Consider the following 16,864-nt stretch of genomic DNA (forward strand, 5'->3'; position numbering starts at 1 on the left):
CCAGGTTGAAAGTAAAGGATACTTGTAAAACACTTGTTGTGGACCTTTGAAGTCCTATATGCACATGCACTACTCAGTAAGCAGAGATGATGTTTACATTTTTACATCAATTTCTGTTTTCCAAGTACACCAGGTATGCCTGAGGTACTCACTTGCAGTTGGACTTTGTGAGGAATCAGAGGAAATAGTAGAACTAACAGATGAACCTGGAGAAAGGTGATCATTTAACTTTGCAATATTTCCATTGGAACTTGTGATGACTCAACAAATTCAGATAATCAAGCAGCAATGCATAAGCAGACAACACCTTTTCCTGCAAGGCAAATATTGTCCAAATATCTGGACAGAAAGCATATAGGTTTGTGTAGTAATGAGCAACTTACAAACAATTATACTCTAATATAAACTGAATGAAACCTAGCAGACCCACTCACCTGCAGTTGGATGTTCTGGGGTAGAAAAAGTCAGCATATCAGTTCAGTCAGGAACACTTCCGTCTTAGTTTAACCATTTATTCAATATAAAATGGTGATACAATTAGGCTTTGCATATTTGGAAGGCTCCACCTTTTTGAGAGCTCCCTGTACAAATACATGTATATTACATGGCAGGGAGCCCATACATCTATCAACCCCCTGATAGTTATAGACAGAGCAGAACCAAAGCAGGTGGAGGTTGGGGGTGGTGGTGTTAACAAAAACAATAGCAACACTCTCATAGCACAGTAACGGGCAAAGTAATTAGAGGGCCTACATACCTTTAATAGCACTCACTGTTGTGCTGGGAGGCAAAGTAGAACCAAGAGTCAAACCTTATGAATAGAGATGACAAAAGAATAACCCAGCAGCCAAGGTGGGAAATTAATTACTGTCAATAAGGTCATTATGTCATCACAACATCTGTCTCAAGGGATGGTACTCACTTGCAGTTAGCCTTTGTGAGGAATCAGAGGACATAGTCGAACTAACAGGTGAATCTGGAGGAAACTAATAATTAAGCAACTATTGCCCCCTCACCTGGACTAAAAGTATGTATAGCTGTATATCAATAAGCAGGTTGATGCAAACAATTATACTCTAATTTACAAACTGAATGAAACCTAGAAGGCTCACTCACTTGTAGTTGGACGTTCTGGAGTACCAGAAGTCGATGTATACCCAGTATTTGAACCTATTGAAAAGCAATTAGTAATCATGACAGATAACACTAGAGTAAAGGTTTTTTACAGGACGGGATCAGCATCTGATGCAGAATGAAATATATGAGCTGCTTGATTTGAGTGAGTAATTTCTATTCATGAATGGGAAATTGAGGCGGAGGGCCGACACACCTTCAATAGGATTCACTGTGGTGCTGGTGGGCAAAGTAGAACCAGGAGTAAAACCTTGAGAATAGAGATAATAAAGGAATAACGCAACAGCAAAGGTGGGTTATTCATCAAATATGCATTTTATCAATGGTCTTTGTCCTATCACAACATCGGTCTTGAGGTATGAGTATGTCAATCTTAATTTAGCTGAATCTTAATCATTTAAGGGGGAATACTTTCAAGATCTTACCCAGAACAGTGACTGAGGCACAGCTACTGTGTGTAGATGGGATGTTTCGCCCCTGATTGCGTACAGTGTAATAGCATTTCACTTTGACCTCAGCAGGTGACCTTTGAGCTGCCTTCAACAGCAGGTCAGACCCTAACAAAGTCCACTGACAGGGTGTTTGTTGTTGATCCTGTCCCCCCTCAATGTAGTAATAACAATGAGACACAGGGACAGATGGAGGAGCCTCACAGTTCAGCTGAACTGAGGCCGTCTCTCTGATGGTTGCAGGACTCACTGTCAGACTGGGTGGAAGATGAATGCCTGTGAGGGAGTGGATTGTGAGATGTGACAGTTTAAACTATAACATTATATGAAAGTTCGTAAATAGAATACATTCCATTCCTTGAATATCACTTTTCATGTCAAGTACAAATTCAAGTACAGGTTACCTTGTTGTTGACCATCACTGTGTGAAATGAAAACAATTTTCTCATTTTTGTTTTCAAGAAAGATGAATGATAAATGTGTGCAATGCAGAATTAAATGAACCAGTTGCTTACCCTGGACAGTGATTGAGACAGGGTCACTGAGAGGTGATTGGTGGTGCTGCTGCAATAAACTGTAGTAGTAACATCTCACTTTGACCACAGCAGGTGAACTTTTACCTGCCAATGTGAGCAGCTGACTTCCTGAGAGTCTGTGCAGACATAATGATGGTTGGGGATGATGTGTCCCCTCTACGTCAATATAACACTGAGCCAGAGAGACAGATGGAGGAGTCTTACAGCTCAGCTGAACTAAATCTGTCTCTCTGATGACGGCAGGATTCACTATCAGAATGGGCTGAGGAAGGTCTGTGAAATAAGAACAGTTGAGTGTGTCCGTATGGTATTCGTATTCAAAATCAGTAGTCACATGGATACATTTATTGTATGACTTAGGATCAAAAGTCTTTAAAAAAAATAACATTTACAGGCATACCGCACAGTATGTTAACAAGATAATGATGAAGAGAAGAAAATAGACAAGGCAAGTTCCCACTTTTAATGCGGAGGTGAATATCTAACTGATTGATTTAAAACATGATTATATTATAACAACAAATAAATAGTTACAATGGAGAGAGCTCCCTTTTAAGACATTATGAAGTTAAACAATTTAATGATACTGACCTTGGGATTTAATAAATTGGAAGGAATCTAGAAATAATAAAATAGTAAATTAAAAAAGTAAATATCATGCAAGTAACATTGGAAACCTGAGAATGCATGAGAAATAATGCTGTAATTAACACACATACTGTAATACTTCAGAATCTGTATTGATTCATCTCAGAGGGAGAATCAAGTTACAAACTATTTCTACTATAACTATCTATTTAACTTCAGATTCTAAAGTGGCACATCATACATTCATAGCACATTACTTTTCCCCTTGAGACTAGTATAGGCAGCAAAATGTAAAATGTAATTCTGGCAACTGTTTAGGCAACTGTTATGGCTTTGATAATGAAAGTAGAATAATGGAAGTAGTAGAAAAGAGAGGAGAGACACATAAAATGACAGAAGAATAAATGGATGAATGCTGTGATACAAACAGCAACATAAATGGACAGTATATGAGAGGAATCACTCACAGAAGAAGATGACCAAAAGCAGATGACCAGCCATAGGTGTGTACAAAGCCATTTTACAGAGAGAGCCTGTAAACTCTGACTACAGGATGGTGTCTACTGTATGACTGAGAACTGTTTGAAAAGTGAAGTTGATGTGGGGCTTGCTCACAAGAAAACATCAAAGGGCATAAACTAAATGCAAAGGAACTCAAATGTATTTGAGTTTGGGTTCATCTGTACTTTCAAGTGAAATATGATAGGCTGAAATATGACAGGAAGTGGCCAGACTTCCTCATCGTTCCACTTTCTACCTTGAGTTGCTGTGTGTGTGTGTGAACAGTACGTTCGTGCATGTTGTGCTCTGTACGAGCACCTGTGTGTGGATAGATATGTGACTTGTATTCACAGTATGTGAACGCCTGTGTCCTGTCTGTATCTACAGTCAATCTTTCCTGTCTCTTCTGTAGGAGAATGTCATGCAGTGCAGAGCAGCAACAGGCCTCTCTACAACAACAACAACCACAGCAACAACAACAACAACAACAACAAGGATAAGATCAGGAGTAAGAAAGAGATTTTACTGTTTTAATTAAGGTACACTTCAAATTCATCTTGAAAATTAAATGTTTGTCTTTATGGATGACAGGGATGCAGTAAAATATCAACAGGTACAAGGGAATGACTGAAGTCAATTTATTTTGTCTTCTTCTCATTTTTACAGCAGTGCACATTTCTCCAGCCCAAAAAAAGATATGGGGGGCACACAATATACATTTCATCTGCTCCACTGTTGTTGGGCACTAGAACATTTTAGTAAATGGCACATAGAATAGAAGGCGAGACTCTTGGGTGGTGCAGAGTAAGACTATGATTAGACTGGAACTTGGCATCTATTTTCTTTTTGAATCCAAATACATGTCCATTGCTCCATTACCTGTGCATTGATATTAATTACTCTAGTAACTCAACTGTTACAGAGTAATCTAGTATTTCTCTTATAATCCCATAGTCATCAAGTTGTTCCACAAGTGGAATAAGGACCATTACTAAATGACTCTGTATGAAAATGTAGATGCAATGTCATGTAATTGCATTGTTACTAGACAGGTATAAGATCAACTTAATGTAAAATGTACATACAGTTTATTTAAGTATTATGAAATAAAGTTGTATTTATCCATCTGCGTTGTAAAACCCTGCACAATGTATTTTACGGCAGATGCCCCACTGAGCAAATAACATTGACATTAATAGAGAAACATTACAATGGCTTAGAACATTACAATCTCTAGGTTTTCTACTGTATATACTCTAAATATTCTATATCCAACTCTGGTTGCTTCTCACTACCTGCATCTTCCACCTCAAAGTATATGGAAGATAGAGGTAGGCTACTGTATGTAAGTGCAGAAAGATGCAGAAATAAGGGCTGCAAAAGCAAGATGTTTGAAGATAAGAAAATAGACAAGGCAAGTTCCCACTTTTAATGCAGAGGTGAATACCTAACTGATTGATTTAAAACATGATTATATTATAACAACAAATAAATAGTTACAATGGAGAGAGCTCCCTTTTAAGACATTATGAAGTTAAACAATTTAATGATACTGACCTTCAGATTTAATAAATTGGAAGGAATCTAGAAATAATAAAAAAGTAAATTAAAAAAGTAAATATCATGCAAGTAACATTGGAAACCTGAGAATGCATGAGAAATAATGCTGTAATTAACACACATACTGTAATACTTCAGAATCTGTATTGATTCATCTCAGAGGGAGAATCAAGTTACAAACTATTTCTACTATAACTATCTATTTAACTTCAGATTCTAAAGTGGCACATCATACATTCATAGCACATTACTTTTCCCCTTGTTCTTGAGACTAGTATAGGCAGCAAAATGTAAAATGTAATTCTGGCAACTGTTTAGGCAACTGTTATGGCTTTGATAATGAAAGTAGAATAATGGAAGTAGTAGAAAAGAGAGGAGAGACACATAAAATGACAGAAGAATAAATGGATGAATGCTGTGGCACAAACAGCAACATAAATGGACAGTATATGAGAGGAATCACTCACAGAAGAAGATGACCAAAAGCAGATGACCAGCCATAGGTGTGTACAAAGCCATTTTACAGAGAGAGCCTGTAAACTCTGACTACAGGATGGTGTCTACTGTATGACTGAGAGAAGTATTTGAAAAGTGAAGTTGATGTGGGGCTTGCTCACAAGAAAACATCAAAGGGCATAAACTATCAAGTTAGTTCCTGCAAATAATTGCCTGAGGTTTCATAAGAACAGGAAGTGGCCAGACTTGTGTTATCGTTCCACTTTCTACCCTGAGTTGCTGTGTGTGTGAACAGTACGTTTGTGCATGTTGTGCTCTGTACGAGCACCTGTGTGTGGATAGATATGTGACTTGTATGTACAGTTTGTGAATGCCTGTGTCCTGTCTGTATCGACAGTAAATCTTCCCTGTAGGAGAATGTCATAAAGTGTGGAGCAGCAACAGGCCTCTCTACAACAACAAGGATTCAGGATAAGAACAGGATTCAGAAAGAGATTTTACTGTTTATACAGGTGCATTTTAAATTCATTTTGAAACAAGATAAACATTTAATCTGGTTCACTGTTGTTGGGCTAGAGCACTAGAACATTCTAGTAAATGGCACATAGAAGACCAGACTCTTGGGTGGTGCTGAGTAAGACTATGATTACATTGGAACTTCATTTTTAATTTACATTAAGAAATAAAGTAATTATTTGACATTTTGTATCTGTTTTTTATTTTGCATCCAAAAACATTTATTGGTGACTCATAACATTAAATTGCTCTGTTACAGTATGTGTGCATTGTAATCAATTAATCTTGTCATAACATTTTATATTGTATTTGTTTTATAATCCCATATGAGTTGAGTAGTTCTTGTAATTACAAATGTGGAATAAGGACAATTACTAAATTACTCCAAAATGTAGATTAAATGTCATATGTAATCACATTGTAACTACACAGGTATAATATCAAACAAATGTAAAATGAACATTCATACAGTTTATCCAAGTATTATGAAAGACAGTTATAGTGACTCCAATTAACCTATCAAAAAGGACCATCATATTCTTAAGTAAGTGGTTTTAAGTGATAGATTATTCAGGCCTGGACCATGTATTTCATGGCCACCACTGAGGAAACACCGTGGACATGAAGAGACATCACTATGGCCGACTCTACGTGTTCTACCATCACTCCATGATTGCCTCTCACTACTTGCATCTTCCACCAGTATGTCATTGGAATACTCCTAGAAACACCTCTGAGATTAAATCAGAAAATGTGCACAGGTTTTCCTGTCATTAAGGTTTATCAGAAAACATTGTATTTTCACTCTTGGGTGTGCTATTAAAGTTGGCAATTTAAAATAGATTAAGTAGTATGACATCATCAAACACAGTGAGGCAATTTACGATTTACAAACAAGAACAACAGAATTCAAATCTGCCTACGTTGCCAATATTGGCAATTCCCAAAATTTGCATTCATGCCTAAAAGAAGGGTGGCATTTTACAATTCAAGCACTAATAAAGAAGCTGATTGAAAAGAAAAAGGCTTTAAGACAAACGTTTAAAAAACATTTTGAATAATGCCATAAGAGAAGACAGGTATCAACAGACATAATATAGATATTCAAAAATACATGTTGTGAGAGACGTTTCCTGTAACTTGATGTAAAAAAAAAACACAAAGTCTTGTGGTTTCAATGCATCTGAAGAAAGTTGTACACCACATCAGACTGGGCTGACTTGTCTGGCCTATCAGGGATTGAGCAGTATGTGTGGTATGTAACAGACTAGAAAAAAGAGAGAGTGAAGAATACTGTTTCATGTTAGGCTTTAAAAGCTACATAATTGTACAACTCAGTATTCAATGGGGTGTCCTTAAGATTATCATTATATCCCATGTGATTGTGTGTTGTACTCACATCATCATTTTCAGATGCCTGTCCATCCACACCACCAGAACCTGTATGTTAGAACAGAAAGACCCTTTGTGACTTATGTTTTGTGTGTGTGTGTGTGTGTGCATGTGTGCGTGCGTGCGTGCGTGCGTGCGTGCGTGCGTGCGTGCGTGCGTGCGTGTGTGTGTGTGTGTGTGTGTGTGTACACACCTGACAGCATAGATGTGGATGGCAGAGCAGGGATCAGGCTGGAGGTTTCAGCATTTCCTGCATTAACCTGGAAAAAAGATTGAGAGATTTTTATCGTAGACAGTTGATTGATCAGAAACCACCCTGAGAGGTTTTGTTCCTTACATCTGGCAGTCAAAGGTACAAATCACCACTGTAATGCTCCATACTCACTGAGCCTCCACTGCCCACAACACCCATAGACAGCAAATCATCTAAAACAAAAAACAATAATACACATACCATTTGAGTCACACATCATGTTTCATAATGTTTTGTGTGTTTTGAACAATTTAAATTTACTCCCATTTGATTAGAAACATGACACTGTTTTACTGTAAGTATTCTGTGTTAGTAGCATGTGTGTGTGTGTGTGTGTATGTGTGTGTGTGTGTGTGTGTGTGTGTGTGTGTGTGTGTGTGTGTGTGTGTGTGTGTGTGTGTGTGTGTGTGTGTGTGTATGTGTGTGTGTTTTTAAGAACATACGTTGATGGCGATCATCAGGGCTGGCTGTTGATCTAAGGGAAAATAGACAAAAATGCTCCAGTCCAAGGGTCTCATCATAAATAGAATACAAGGTCAAGATAGAAACCACAACTATCCATAAGTGGATCCTTACCTCTGAGAATCTTTTTGCACTGAAAAAATACATAGAGCAAAATGTATTACTGTAGAATATGACCAAATGAAAGATTGACAGATTTACTAGGTTTAGCCTAGTTTATGTCAGGTAAATGCTTGTAAATGTTTTGTTTCACAGAAAGAACATGTTGCTTGTGGCCATACAGTATGGAGCCAATGAAATGTCCTCATAAAACAGTCACATGTACTCACTAGTCCCCCTGCAGAGACAAACAGCTGTCAATCCCAACAGGAACACACCCACTCCAGAGGCCACACCCACTGCAGCCTGCCAAACCTGCACTGCTGTTTGGTGACATCATGACAGTTACTAAGCACTAATTCAACATTCCTTCCACCCTTCCTTGAGGAAATCACTGATCTGACATCATGTGAAAGAAATACATGGCTTGTGAATGGCTTGCTTGGACCAATCCATTGATATTAGATAAATGATAACGTCAAGGAAGGCAGGAGGGAGGGATACATGTTCCAACAGGGCCTTACCCTTAGTGTTAGGTGAAAATATGACTGGAAAATAGACATTAAACTGAGGCTGTAATATTTCAGTTTGTGAGGAATCAGAGGAAATAGTAGAACTAACAGATGAACCTGGAGAAAGGTGATCATTTAACTTTGCAATATTTCCATTGGAACTTGTGATGACTTAACAAATTCAGATAATCAAGCAGCAATGCATAAGCAGACAACACAGATCGCAGATCCTGCAAGGCAAATATTGTCCAAATATCTGGACAGAAAGCATATATATGTTTGTGTAGTAATGAGCAGCTTACAAACAATTATACTCTAATATAAACTGAATGAAACCTAGCAGACCCACTCACCTGCAGTTGGATGTTCTGGGGTAGAAAAAGTAAGCATATCAGTTCAGTCAGGAACACCTCCGTCTTAGTTTAACCATTTATTCAGTATAAAATGGTGATACAATTAGGCTTTGCATATTTGGAAGGCTCCACTCTTTTGAGAGCTCCCTGTACAAATACATGTATATTACATGGCAGGGAGCCCATACATCTATCAACCCCCTGATAGTTATAGACAGAGCAGAACCAAAGCAGGTGGAGGTTGGGGGTGGTGGTGTTAACAAAAACAATAGCAACACTCTCATAGCACAGTAATGGGCAAAGTAATTAGAGGGCCTACATACCTTTAATAGCACTCACTGTTGTGCTGGGAGGCAAAGTAGAACCAAGAGTCAAACCTTATGAATAGAGATGACAAAAGAATAACCCAGCAGCCAAGGTGGGAAATTAATTACTGTCAATAAGGTCATTATGTCATCACAACATCTGTCTCAAGGGATGGTACTCACTTGCAGTTAGCCTTTGTGAGGAATCAGAGGACATAGTCGAACTAACAGGTGAATCTGGAGGAAACTAATAATTAAGCAAATATTGCCCCCTCACCTGGACTAAAAGTATGTATACCTGTATATCAATAAGCAGGTTGATGCAAACAATTATACTCTAATTTACAAACTGAATGAAACCTAGAAGGCTCACTCACTTGTAGTTGGACGTTCTGGAGTACCAGAAGTCGATGTATACCCAGTATTCGAACCTATTGAAAAGCAATTAGTAATCATGACAGATAACACAAGAGTAAAGGTTTTTTACAGGACGGGATTGATGCAATCAGCATCTGATGCATAATGAAATATATGAGCTGCTTGATTTGAGTGAGTAATTTCTATTCATGAATGGGAAATTGAGGCGGAGGGCCGACACACCTTCAATAGGATTCACTGTGGTGCTGGTGGGCAAAGTAGAACCAGGAGTAAAACCTTGTCAATAGAGATAATAAAGGAATAACGTAGCAGCAAAGGTGGGCTATTCATCAAATATGCATTTTATCAATGGTCTTTGTCCTATCACAACATCGGTCTTGAGGTATGAGTATGTCAATCTTAATTTTGCTGAATCTTAATCATTTAAGGGGGAATACTTTCAAGATCTTACCCAGAACAGTGACTGAGGCAAAGCTACTGTGTGTAGATGGGATGTTTCGCCCCTGATTGCGTACAGTGTAATAGCATTTCACTTTGACCTCAGCAGGTGAACTTTGAGCTGCCTTCAACAGCAGGTCAGACCCTAACAAAGTCCACTGACAGGGTGTTTGTTGTTGATCCTGTCTCCCCTCAATGTAGTAATAACACTGAGACACAGAGACAGATGGAGGAGCCTCACAGTTCAGCTGAACTGAGGCCGTCTCTCTGATGACTGCAGGACTCACTGTCAGATTGGGGGGTGGAAAGCCTGTGAGATCAGAGGAAGTGGACTGTGTAAGGTTTGACTTTTAAACTGTTAAACAGTATGGAGGTTATATAAATGAAATATAGCACATTATAAGAATTGTACTTTTCATTTCAAACTACTTAATTTTTTAACATGGTTCATACCATTTACTGTTAATCCTGTTGTTGACCATATAGTCTATGTAAATTGAAAACATACTGTATTGTAAGATTTCCTTCTTACCCTGGACAGTGACTGAGACAGGGTCACTGAGAGGTGATTGGTCCTGCCTCCCTACAACGTAATAGTGACATCTAATGTTGACCACAGCAGGTGAACGTTCACCTGCCAATGAAAGCAGGTCAATGCCTGAGAGTTTGTCCAGGCATGATGAGAGTCTCCCCTTTATGTCGACATAACAGCGAGACACAGTGAGAGTCTCAGATGGGGGAGTCTCACAGCTTAGCTGAACTGAGTCTGTCTCTCTGATGACTGAAGGACTCACTGTCAGCCTGGGTGGATCTGTGACATCAAGAACAATTGAGTATTTTACATTTTGTGTTTGGTTTTTGCTCATTTTACCATGAATGACACCATGAAAGACAATGATGATGAGTGAGTACATAACTCTAATGGGAACCTGTAAAATAGTAACACAATGATATTTCAAAATAGGTGTAAGGGATCTTGAGAATAACTCTATAATCTTCATGCAGCAGTGAGACTGTTTTCTTGTGACTATTTCTTCATATGATAACTTGTACAGTATGATGAAATATTTCAAGAGAGGTACATGGGAAAGCACCTATCTTCTTACCCTGAATTCTGACTTTGGAAGGCTCACTGTATATGGATCTATATTGTGTATTCTCCATACTGTATTGGCATCTAATGATGACCTCATTGGGTGATCTTAAACCAGTCCATCTGAACAGGTCAGTCCCTCTGAATGAATGTCTACAAGTTGGTGGTAGGGCATGCTCCTCCGTTCCACCCTCAAAGTCGTAATAACACTGAGTCACAGAGGCAGATGAAGGAGTCTCACAGCTCAGCTGAACTGAGTCTGTCTCTCTGATGACTCTAGGACTCACTGTCAGACTGGGTTGAGGAGGGTCTGCAAGATAAGAGAAGTGGAGTGTGTCATGTCATGTGATAATTTAAGTACAGATGATATGCTGTATCACCTCTGACACAGCATTACACTACTAGAGTCTGATAGATAAAGTGAAATGAGTGGTTGTCAATGTAGTCTATTAGATTATGGCAAATGGAGTATCTAAATGGTACAGGTATACAGTATCTAAGAAGATATACAGTACAGTATGTAATGTAATATACATATGCAACATTTTGAGAGAGAAAAATAGTCGTCTATTACTTGACAGAATGAAACTCCTGGCCCAGACTGGGGGATAAACGCAAGAACCTGCACTGCTCTACACCCCCTGTGCCAGAACCCTGGATAACTGCTAGAGGAAGCAAGCATCACAAGAGGCATTCCTCTGGGGCCTTGAGCACCACCTCAGGAGGACAGAGGAAAGGCAGACAGACACCGCCTCGCGCACCTGTAGAGGTCCCTCGTCTCAGCAACAGATTCCATGCCCTGGAGCGGCTACATACATCCCAGCCCACTGAACCTGCACCTCCTCCTGGTCCTCCTGATGCCTCAACTGCCCCAGCGCCCAGCCCCACTACTGCGACCCCTGTCATCCCTGCTCCTGTCCCAGTGTCTACTGTTCCTGTGTCTGCTGCTACAGCTGCATCCAGGCCATACACAACCAGATCCCAGCGCCCACACTCCAAGAGATCCTACAGACCCTGCAACCCACCTGGCACTTCTAAGCCTGACCACCCTCCCCCATCACCAGTCCTAGGGAGCTCCATCGTAAGAGACATCAGAGTGAGGGGGGGGGGCACAGCTACTGTTTCCCTGGAGCCTGTGTGTGAAACATCCTGGAACAGCTACCCACTGCACTACAACACCATCCAGAGTGCACCAGGATCATTGTACACATTGGGTCGAACGACACCAGGAAACGGGAGTCAGAAATGTTAAAAGAGGACTTCAGACATCTCCTGGCTGCACTACTGTCCACTGGGAAAAGGATCCTGATCTCCCGCAAAAAATCTTGGCATGCTTCAAGACCCTGATTTGAATTTTGAATCACACATCAGTAATATCACTAAAAATGCTTTTTATCACCTTAGAAATATTGCCAAAGTGCAACCATTTCTCTCCCAGGCAGATACTGAGTGACTTATGCATGTGTTTATCACTAACAGGTTAGATTACTGTAATGCTCTCTTCTCTGGTCTACCTAAAAAAACTATAAACAAGCTACAGATCATTCAGAATGCAGCAGCATGTGTATTGACTAAAACCAGACGAAGAGCACACATCTCTCCTGTCTTAAAGTCTCTTCATTGGTTGCCTGTCAGTTTTAGAATTGATTTCAAGATCCTTTTACTCGTGTTGAAATCACTAAATGGTCTAGCACCTGAATACCTGTCAGGTATGCTTTCAGTTTACAGTCCATCGAGACCTCTCAGGTCCTCTGACACTGGTCTTTTAGTCATACCCGGGGAGAGGACAAAGAAATACGGGGAGGCAGCTTTTAGTGTCTATGGTCCTCGCCTCTGGAATAACCTACCTCATGAGCTTAAGGTGTCACAATCCATTAACACTTTTAAAAGAAACCTCAAGACACACTTAGCTTTCTCTTAATCCATTTGCACTTGTATTTTTGTTTTCTTTTTATTTACCCTCTTAATCCATTATTATTTCTATTCTATTCTCTATGTATGTATGTATATATGTATGTATTTATGTATGTATGCTTGTATGTTCTGTACTCATGTATTTTCAATTTGACTGTTAAGCACCTTATATTGCAATTTTGTATGAAAGGCGCTATATAAATAAAGCTTGATTGATTGATTGATTGATTGATTGATTGATTGATTGACAGAGATTACCTTATCTGATTAATTGATAGTATGATTTTTCTAACCTAGCCTATCTGAAGCTAAACCACAAGTATGTTTTAGCCAAGCAAACTCTAACCAAAACTAGGTAATCAAACAGTGACAGAAAATCTTTCACACATGATGAATGATGATACTAACCTGCGGCTTTGATGCATTGGAAGGTATCTACAGAAAGAAAAATGTGTGTGACTATCACAAAAAGGTTTTAATATATACTCAATATAAAGGTGAAAAATGTAAGATTGTACAGTGCCTTCGGAAAGTATTCAGACCCCTTCACTTTTTTTGGTATTTCTGTATTTCAATTTGAATAAATTTACTGAAATTTCAGAAAATGTGTTTTTGCTTTGTTATTCTGGGGTATTGTGTGTGGATTGATGGCAAATTATTTTAATTTAATCCATTTTAAATTGAGTCTATAACACAACATAGTTAGAGTTTGCTAGAGTTTGCTTTTTACTCTACTATTTATACTGCAATTGTGTCATGTCTATTGTCTTGTGTCCCCAACAATCGTCACTGTCCAACCGTCTCACTTATATTGTACTATGTCACTTATTGTCTTGTCCTACCTCATTGCACTACTGCGTATTTGTATTATTTGTATTATTTGTATTGTATGCTGCATTGTCAAGGAACCGAGCCCAAGAATTGTACTCCCTGCACTCGTGTATGAGACGTAACAAATAAACTTGAACTTGAACAACAAAATGTGGAAAAAGTGAATGGGTCTGAATACTTTCCGAAGGCACTGTAAAGCAGCATAGATAATAGTGTTAATTGTATTACATTTGTATATGTTCTGACACCTTATTTTGATTGAGCTCATGTCTACTATGAGCAGAAGCCTACTTTCTGGGCAAAATGCTTAATAATCGCATCAACGACATGAAATAATCAATGAAAACTTAAAAGTATTCAGTTGTCAGATTGAGCAACAAATCAAGTGTGATGCTTGCGAAAGAAAGAGAGAAAATAAAACTGAAAAGTACAAAGAATGAGAACAGATGCATAATAATTTAGGTTGGAATCACTCACAGGAGAAGATTACCCAAAACAGCTGCCAAGCCATAGGTGTGAACAATGCCATAGGTGTGAACAATTGTACAGAGAGTCTCAGACTGAGTATGCTATTTATGATGAGATATTTTGCTTGAATTAAGAAGTAGGTCTTTCTCACCAGAAAACCACAACCGTTATTTAGATGTAGGCTGCAAGCTACACATTTAGCCAAGGACACGTGGTGCTAAACAATAACCACACTCCTTTGACATTATTTTGGGTAGTTAGTTTATTCACGTCTCCTGCTCAACATGACAATATATTTGACACATTATTGGCCAATTCAGTTTTCAATCACAAAAGTGTCTGTCTATTGAGTTTCTGGCTTCCCTATGACTTTCTGGTTGAAGAAGTCGTGAGTAAACATGTGGAAGTGAAAATACCAAAAGGCATTAATTAACCAACAAAACAGAACACACACGTATAGCCTGAGGGTTTCATAATTCATTACGTATTGAAGAGAGTAGCCTAAAAGTAGCCGGACGGACAAAGGGACTAAAACGATATTCTCTTATCGTCTTCCTTTTGTGCCATACATGTATCAGGCGTACCATGTGGCAGAGTGTGAAAAAACATGACGAATTTAGATGCATCTTAACCTCGTCCCCGGTGTATTACTGCGCGTCGGGTGAGCGAGATTACAGTACACAAAATGCAATCAAAGAGTTTATATTTAAGAACTCTGTGGCCTAAGTGTGCAAATTGTTAGCACCTGTCGTGATCTACCACGTGATGGCAGAGGGGTGGCTTGAACTGCATAAAAATCGATTTGTTGTGTATGTTAAGGTTGTGAACAGTTGTTCTGTTTTCAAATACAACGATTTGTACTTATTCATCTTTAGAATCAATCGTTTGAGAATGCCACCCAAGAAAGCAGCAGTTGCTGAAGAAGTAATTTCATCCTCCTCCGCGCCACTGAAAGATGAAAAAAGTAAATTATTGGGAAGGCTAAATCAGGGATTGATGTTTTGGCTGCGATACAGAAATATGATAAGTCTGTTTTAGGTTAACTTATTTGATAACATTTGTGTTCAAGATGTCGGTGGCGACTCAGGTAAAGCACCTGCGGCACGGAAGGTTTCGGCTCATCCCCCTACGATGGTGATGCTCAAAGAGGCACTGAAACAGTTGGACACTAGAAAGGGGGTCTCCTCACAGGCGATACGCAGTTACATAACAGAGAAATACCCGTCAGTGGACTTGGTGAGGTTGAAATACATGATGCGCAAGGCCCTTACTAAAGGACTCGAGAGTGGCGTGTTGTTGAGGCCAGCCAATTCCACTGCTACTGGCGCGCAGGGACGGTTTCGGGTAAGTACCTTACCAGCTATCGCCTACCTTCTCATCTGTTGAAGGCTACTTGGTCCTCTCTAGCATGGTCAAACAAAATGTGCGCTTTTGTCAAATGAGAGGCCTCTGTTGAATGCTGTAGGACCTTTTTGCAATATTATTTATTGGAGTCATTGGGCTCCAAGTTAACGTTTAACTTTCCTTTCCAGCTTGCAGTTCGGGGTAAAGCTAAGGAGTCCAAACTGAAAACCACTGAGAACACTGATCCTAATGTGGGAGAAGTCCCCAAAGCTGCAAAGGCTGGAGCCAAGAAGACTAAGCAGATCAAGGATAAGGAAGCAGGTAAACGCCCCCCCCTCCACCTTATTATTGTATGTCTTGTATTTCACTTCCCTACTGGTGTTCATTATTTCAAAAACTCTGTTTTCGTAGGTGCAGAGAAGAAAAAGCCTGCACCAAAAAAGCAGAAGGAGGAGGCTTCAGAGGTAGGAGTAGTTTCACTATGCATGTCCTTGTTCTGGTAGGGAGTGTGATGCACTACCTTCATTGGTAAGAAATTTAAGACATGTTTACACTCTAGCTTTAATTTGCAACTGAATGATGTATAGCAAATCAAACAAATTTGTCTCTCAGGATCCAAAACCCAAGAAGGTCCAAAAAGAGGCGACAGCCTCAAAGGTGGCCCCTGCGAAGAAGCCCAAGGCTAAGAAGTCTGCAGAGGGGGCATCTAAGGAGCAGCCTAAACTTAAAGTACAGAAGACTTCCAAAGCTGCAAAGGGTGAGGGGACAACCCAGAAGAAGGGTGCCAAAGTCTCCAAGAAACCTGAGGGTGACGATCAAGGAGATGCTGCTCCCCCACCCAAAATCACAGGGAAACGAGGCAAGAAGGCAGCAGAGTGACTGCACGCTTATTCCAAATATGGGTTTTAATTATGCACTTTTTGTATTGAATAAAGCTTTTTTTATTGAAGTTTCTGCTTCTGTTATATTTCATAGACCAGATGAGTTATGTTAATCACTTCACTTCTTCCCCTGATGACCATGTGGTGCCACGTGATCAACTCTCCATACCTGCCCTCCCTCCACACACTGATTGCTGTTCCTCTGCCTCACTCACCTTCGTATTTAGTGTCCCCTCCATTTCAGTGAGTAGTTGGTAAGAACATAGGGGTGGCCTAATTCCCATTCCGTTGTTGTGCAAATGCTACCTTACAAATGTGCCTTTTTCATTGCTAGAATTAGTTTATATTGTGTTTCTTTGGAGTTTTTTTTTTTCCATTGTTAGTCTAAATGCTGCAGCGTT

The 16,864-nt window shown here is 39.5% G+C and overlaps 2 protein-coding genes across 2 annotated transcripts; one reads left to right on the forward strand and one right to left on the reverse strand.

The window, feature by feature from the left end:
- Positions 1-6,783: 6,783 nt before the first annotated feature.
- On the reverse strand, positions 6,784-11,821 carry LOC310803008 (uncharacterized protein; the record flags this gene model as incomplete). The annotated part of the gene is made up of 15 exons (XM_083667645.1): positions 6,784-7,007; positions 7,140-7,180; positions 7,326-7,392; positions 7,518-7,558; positions 7,829-7,860; positions 7,962-7,980; positions 8,177-8,269; positions 8,812-8,826; positions 9,135-9,188; positions 9,494-9,547; positions 9,717-9,770; positions 9,946-10,242; positions 10,465-10,743; positions 11,313-11,335; positions 11,787-11,821. 15 exons carry the CDS (start codon positions 11,819-11,821, stop codon positions 6,915-6,917), a joined length of 1,197 nt encoding a protein of 398 aa, XP_083523771.1. The 3' UTR covers positions 6,784-6,914.
- A 3,521-nt stretch (positions 11,822-15,342) lies between these two features.
- Positions 15,343-16,461, forward strand: h1m (linker histone H1M; the record flags this gene model as incomplete). Its single annotated transcript, XM_083667646.1, has 4 exons — positions 15,343-15,582; positions 15,771-15,903; positions 15,994-16,046; positions 16,195-16,461. Exons 1-4 carry the CDS (start codon positions 15,370-15,372, stop codon positions 16,459-16,461), a joined length of 666 nt encoding a protein of 221 aa, XP_083523772.1. The 5' UTR covers positions 15,343-15,369.
- Positions 16,462-16,864: the final 403 nt, after the last annotated feature.

The sequence above is a fragment of the Argentina silus genome (assembly GCF_951799395.1).
Source record: "Argentina silus genome assembly, chromosome: 4".
Taxonomy (NCBI): Eukaryota; Metazoa; Chordata; class Actinopteri; order Argentiniformes; family Argentinidae; genus Argentina; species Argentina silus.